Genomic DNA, 6,272 nt, shown 5'->3' on the forward strand with positions numbered 1-6,272 from the left:
AGCCTATGATAACTTGGTTATTTCCTTATATGCTATATAGACCATCATCAGTACTTTCAGAATGTTTCCCCTAAAGGATCCTGAATATTACTGGGCCTCACTCATGACCATATATTCACTTAATCTTTCTAGTATCCTGGATCCAGACTCTCTTAAAAAATTCCTCCAGACATAGTTGTTCTGTCTTCCCACAGACCTCTGTATACAACACTTTCTCTCCATTAGCACACACTGTTGTTACCTGTTTAATCCATGAGTGACAGTTCCATTGGTTCCCATTTTATATGCACCTTTCAATTACAAGCTATATCTGTAGTTTTAGAAAATGGCTCATTATTTCCAATCTTCCCAAAACTATACAAAAGCCAGGTTACCTTTTTCCCCCATTCCAAAAATCATGTATTGCAAATTAAGCTGAAAGAGTGAGGCAAGGATAAAAACAGTTGATGGGCCACGAGGTCAGGGTCAAGAAAATGTGCCATGGAATGAGAGAGAATTATTCAGTGATACGGCAGAGCAGTTCCTTGAAGCTGTATAATACAAAAGCAAAGGCATACATTGTTAACTGGAAAATATCTATAACATGTATTTTCTCAAAGAAGAAGAGTTTTTCCTCATATTTGTTCAACTGCCTGCCAAGTTTCTTAGCCCTCTGAGTCCCCATCTTTGGTTTCTAGAGTTAATTGAATCCCATTACATGTGTACCTCAGCATGTGAAAATCCTTTGGGGGTCATCTTAATGATAACTTAGGTCTAAATTCTATCATTAACCTTCTAGGATCCCAGAGTTTCCTAGTTTCCATGGGGTCACAGCCTTATGTGATATATTTGAAAAGAGGTAACTAGTGCTCTGGAAAGTCTGCAAAGCAGTCTTAATTTCCTCATATAACAAAGAAAATTTTTATTCAAAGAGCATTAAACATTCTTATTTGGCCATCTACCATAAAGGTGGCATAAGAGCATAGCCTGTGATGGCTGTGGTTATTTTCTTATGTTACACACTTCACCATTAGAAATTTCAAGATGTGTCCATTTGGAGTTTCCTTTGTGGCTCAGCAGGTTAAGAACCCAATATGATATCTGTGGGTATGCAATCCCTGGCTTTGCTCAGTGGGTTAAGTCTCCAGCATTGCCGCAAGCTGTGGCATAGGTTGCAGATGCAGCTTAGATCCTGTGTTGCTGTGACTGTGATTGCAGTTGAAGTTCCAATTCAACCCCTAGCCTGGGAACTTCCATATGCCACAGGTGGGGCGATAAAAAGAAAAAAAAAAAGATATGCCCATTAAGGACCCTGAACATTAACTGGAATCTCACTTACAATATAGCATATATAGCATGGCTGAAGAAATGTTCCTACAGACAAAAGTCAGCCTAAATTTTTGAGAAAATATCAATTGTGTGAAAACCATTATTATCAATGATATCAATTATATACAGACATCCACCCATTGCTTATTTTCAACAGTTTTGCTACTATCAGGGACTGGACCCCAAGCAACTCAATATTCTGGGCTTTTCTTACCTCTTTTATAAAAGCAGAGTTTGGATTAAGCAATCTCTAAGGTTCTATGAAATCTCTTCCAATATCCACTACCATTGAGATACTACTTCAATGATCAGGAGAGGTGCGGGAATGTACTAAGAACACAAGTAAGACAAAGAGACAAAGACAAAGACAAAGACAAAGACAAAGAAACACTTTTTTCTGAGATATCTCCCCACATGGAACTCTGCTTGTGTGAGCTCAAGACTTCTCTCTCTCTCTGTGTTCCACACTCAGAACACTCAGGTATCTGCTCCCCAGCTGGCAGTCCCTTCTCTCTGGAATGAATGATTAAAGTCAGAAAACTGAAGATCCTTAGGGAAATGAGATTTTTCAGAAGTGGGATGGAAAGAGAGGGAAAGGGGGAATCAGACTCTCTAGGACAGGCTCTCCTTCCTGGAGTTTTGAAGGAAAGGGAACTAGATGAACTAGTTGCCAGGACAACCTGCTGTTGGGGCAAGGGTGGTTGGGGCAAGGAAATGGGAGACCTGTGGTTGCTCCTGCTCCTGCCCCTGTCCCTGGCAGCCTTCCATGGGGTCAAAGGCTGTTTGGAATGTGACCCCAAATTCATAGAGGATATTAAGTCCCTGCTGGCAAAGCTGGTGCCCTCAGAAGTCCCTGGTCGAACCCACCTGCTTGAACGGCAGGTTAAGGAGATGATCCATTTAAGCTTCAAGGTCTCCCACAGGGACAAGATGCTTCGGGTGTTGGGTGAGGGAAGCTTGAGTCCCTGAGAGTTTGGGGAGTTACAGGGAGAAGGGAGGTAGGGAAGAGAGGAACTGGGTCCACATGATTTCTTTCATAGATGTAATTATTCTCCCATATGTACCTTTACTTCTCCTCTCTAGATGTTCAAAAGGTTGTCAATTTGAGAACATGGCTGAAGACTCAACTTTATAAATTGAGCAATGAAACATGGAAAGGTGAGGTATTGCTTCAGTGTTAAATGGCCATACTGGAGTTCCAGTTGTGGCTCAGCTGGTTAAGAACCCGACTAGTATCCATGAGGATTCAGGTTTGATCCCTGGCTTTGCTCAGTGGGTTAAGGATCCTGTGTTGCTGCAAGCTGCAGTGTAGGTCACAGATGTGGTTGGGATCCTGCATTGCTGTGCCTGTGGCATAGGCCAGCTGCTGCAGCTCCAATTTGATCCCTAGCCTGGGAACTTCCATATGCCCCAAGTGTGGCCCTAAAAAGACAGGGGGAAAAAAAAAGCCTGTATTTCCCAAAGCAAGTATGAGAAAAATCCACTGGGGAAAACAAGGCAAAACGATTAGAATTAAATTATGATGGGAAAGGCCACCGCTATTTTCTGATGTCCCTTCCACCCCTTCTTAGGTGCCTTTATCCTTCAAGGCAAGCTTCTAGATGTCCGCCAAAACCTGGAATCCAAACTGAATGAAATATTAAAGAACTTCTCTGAAGTTGGTAATATAAGACGTCTATCTAACAGCACTGATTATGTGGAAGGAATAGGAAATGAGGGGTGAGAGGAGGAATGTGGCTTCATATTCAAATGATTTAAAAATGGGTGGAGGGGTGGCTAGAACCTAATGGGTAACCAAATAAAGACTATTGGGTAAAAATATGGGAAATGCTAAGTTGATTGGAAGCTCATTAGATCTTTCTGATTCTCTTTTAGCTTGTTCTGAAGACTGTGGTAAGTACACTACATGTGATGCCCTGAGGTTTCAGCCCATGCTTTCCCAACCAACTACTTTGCTCTATCTGACCCTATCTCTCCTACCTGTCACACTGAGAACAAAACTCCTAGAGCTATTGGGTACAAGGGGAAATGTCAACAGCAACTGACAACAAAATATTCCTTACGAACTCTCAAACACCTCATAGATAGAGGTCCTCGAAGGCCTTTTACATTATGGCTTCTAACCTATAGCACCAATATAAGCTGAGACATCATTTGGTCATTTTTTCTCAAAGATCTGAATTAAGTTATTTAAGGTTTTGACCTATCAATAAAATTGACTGCTAGGGAAAGAAGAAAGTCGCAGCAATGTAACCAACGAAAATGACTGAGATCTAATCTATATCTATACTTGATGTCTGAGCTAAGGAAACTCCATGCCATGTCCTCCTTCCAACTGTTTTTCTTCTCTTTATCAGTTGTGACTGAAGGTCCTATCCTGGATTGTTGGACCTGTCTTCGCATCAACGCCCGGTGCTTCAAAGGAGAGTATTGTTCAGGTAACAAAGACTGTAGTGTGACATTTTGAAAGGACAGATATCAACGAGTTCTTTATGGATTTAATAAACATTTAAAAAAAATTTTAGGGCCCCATCCACAGCATATGGAGGTTCCCAGGCTAGGGGTCAAATCGGAGCTATAGCCACTGGCCTGCACCACAGCCACAGCAATACCAGATCCAAGCCGCATCTGCAACCTACACCACAGCTCATGGCTATGCTGGATCCTTAACCCACTGAGTGAGGCCAGGGATCGAACCTGCATCCTCATGGATCCTAGTCAGATTCATTTCTGCTGAGCCATGATGGGAACTCCCATGACAGGAACTTTCCAATAAACAAATATTTATTGAGCCTCTTCCATATAGGTCATGCTAATGCTACAAATAAGAGCTAAGATGTTGGACAAAATTTGTACCAGTGTGAATTACTGGACACAGGATAACTGAAGAGCTTAGAAATGAAAGCTGTACTAAAGGTGGAGTCATTAGACTAGGGGTAGTAAGGAAAAAATTTTGGTAGAGCCTAGAGGTCTAGGAGTAATAAGCATCAGTATAGCCAGGGAACAGTGATTAAGTGGTGAGTGGAATAATTTTTTAAGGTTGAAAAGAGTCTTCTATCATGGAAAAATTCTCAAGTTACTAATCTTTTTCTCCAGAACTCATTTTCTTTACTCCCCTTTCTTCTTTCAGAAGATGATCCAAAGAAAGCCGAGAATCGAGAAATTGCACTATTTCTGATATTGCTAGCAGAAGTTGTAATATTGGGAAGTTCTTTGTTACTGTGAGTTTTCCTCCCTCCAAACAAACATTGGGTCAAGATTCCTTTGGCAAAGAGACCTCCCAATCTTCCCCCTCCTTCCAATGGAAATAAGGGGAAGGAATCATTTCAAAATGTGGGATATGATATTAAAAGGAATGAAAGATATAATTTCATGGGATAAAAGTTGGAACATAGGAAATGGAAAAGGTAAAATGAAGTATGAAGAAAACTTTTGTAGAAGAATTAAGGAAGCAAAAAACAATTGGTACAATATTTTAAAGAGTTGGGTTACTGATACTGAAGTTGGGATTATCTCATTGCTCTACTCTAGATTCCATTTCTGTGTCTCTCATCGGAGGAAAATGAAGGCAATACGAAGGTCATTAAAGAAATATCTGGAGAAGAAACTTGAGGAATTAATGGGAATAATGGATGAGAAGGAGAGAAGTTTTGGAGTCAGAAAGTAAATGCATAGACACAACTGGGAGGTCTGTCAGAATTCTCTTCGGTGTTGACTCAGAGTAGAAAACCAGGAATTAAAGCTCTTTTGCAGTCATGAAGTCATAGTATTCTAAAACTAAACTTAAGAGTTTCTCTAGTAAAGATCCTTACTAATATCCTTACTAATGGAAGCAAATGATTTACTTGAAGTTTTACAGAAAGTAATACTGGTATGTTGCAATGCACATAAAAGATGATAACGCTGAAGGATAATAAAGAATGCATGGAATGATAACTCTCATTAATGTCTCTAATTAGGATATTTTAAATTTATAAGGTTATTTTTGTTTCCATGTTTTCATTTTGTTACTGTTTCCATATTTTTCCTTAGGTTCAATGCAGAAATTTTTCTTTGATGATACATAACATAATCTTCATCATGATATTACACACACACACGCACACACCAAAGAAGTCTGAAATATTAGTCCTGAATTGAGATTTGTCCCAATCACTTTTCCCTAAATCTGTGCTCTATGACTGACTTGCATATTAATGCCTTAGTCTTGTTCTTATTAAATGTGTATAAGACCCTAATTAGTACTTTACATCTACTAATTGAGTTCTCACAATAATCTTTGAGTAATATTGTTATTTACCTCTATGTTATGGATGAGGAAACAGAAAAATATTTAACTCGTAGTTATAGAGCACTAACCTAGGCTATAACAAACTCTTGGTTGGCTAACTTGAACTATCTGATCAGAATTGATATCTATAGACATTTATAGCTAGGTTAATGGAAAAAGTCTGAATTTATTGTCAACATATCCTTGATTATAGATAGTGATGGTTAAGCCTGAAATAAAACTGGGGACTGGTTAATTATAAAATACATGAACTTGCCTCTCTATTTTGCTTCCTTTTATTATGGGAGCTTATTTCAAAAGAAAAATACCACTGCTTAGCAACAGGGGAATAAGTCCTGCTTCAGTGGTGGGTGGAGGTGCTTGCAATTCTTTCATCCACTGTAGATCTTTGAGGGTTTGTGCATTGTTGCTGCTATATTAATGAAATAATGAATGAATCAGAATATACATGAGGAGGACCTGAACATTAGTATCTCTCAGTTGCTAAAGTTGAACTTCATGCTAAAAATTCCAAGATAAGAGTATTGTTGGCATCTACTATTTCTCAGTGACTTAGGCTCACTTCACCAAAAAATCTTGAATGCTAACTTTATCATAGTCCCTATCAAATTACTATCTTTATCTGGTTTTACTTTTAATCATGGATAATTTTATAAATAGGACAAAAGACTTG

At 39.1% G+C, this 6,272-nt stretch overlaps 1 protein-coding gene across 1 annotated transcript; it reads left to right on the forward strand.

The window, feature by feature from the left end:
- Positions 2,023–4,975, forward strand: IZUMO3 (IZUMO family member 3). Its single transcript, XM_021075436.1, has 6 exons — positions 2,023–2,254; positions 2,392–2,466; positions 2,880–2,969; positions 3,666–3,746; positions 4,439–4,529; positions 4,840–4,975. The coding sequence occupies exons 1-6, from the start codon at positions 2,023–2,025 to the stop codon at positions 4,973–4,975; spliced, it is 705 nt and encodes a 234-aa protein (XP_020931095.1).

Source organism: Sus scrofa, chromosome 1, assembly GCF_000003025.6.
Source record: "Sus scrofa isolate TJ Tabasco breed Duroc chromosome 1, Sscrofa11.1, whole genome shotgun sequence".
NCBI lineage: Eukaryota > Metazoa > Chordata > Mammalia > Artiodactyla > Suidae > Sus > Sus scrofa.

Excerpts from the sequence above, each read along its gene's own strand:
- IZUMO3 (XM_021075436.1), top strand. The coding sequence starts at position 2,023 with ATGGGAGACCTGTGGTTGCTCCTGCTCCTGCCCCTGTCCCTGGCAGCC. Across the intron at positions 2,467-2,879 it reads GAGCAATGAAACATGGAAAG|GTGCCTTTATCCTTCAAGGC; the intron begins GTGAGGTATTGC and ends ACCCCTTCTTAG. Across the intron at positions 4,530-4,839 it reads TTGGGAAGTTCTTTGTTACT|ATTCCATTTCTGTGTCTCTC; the intron begins GTGAGTTTTCCT and ends GCTCTACTCTAG.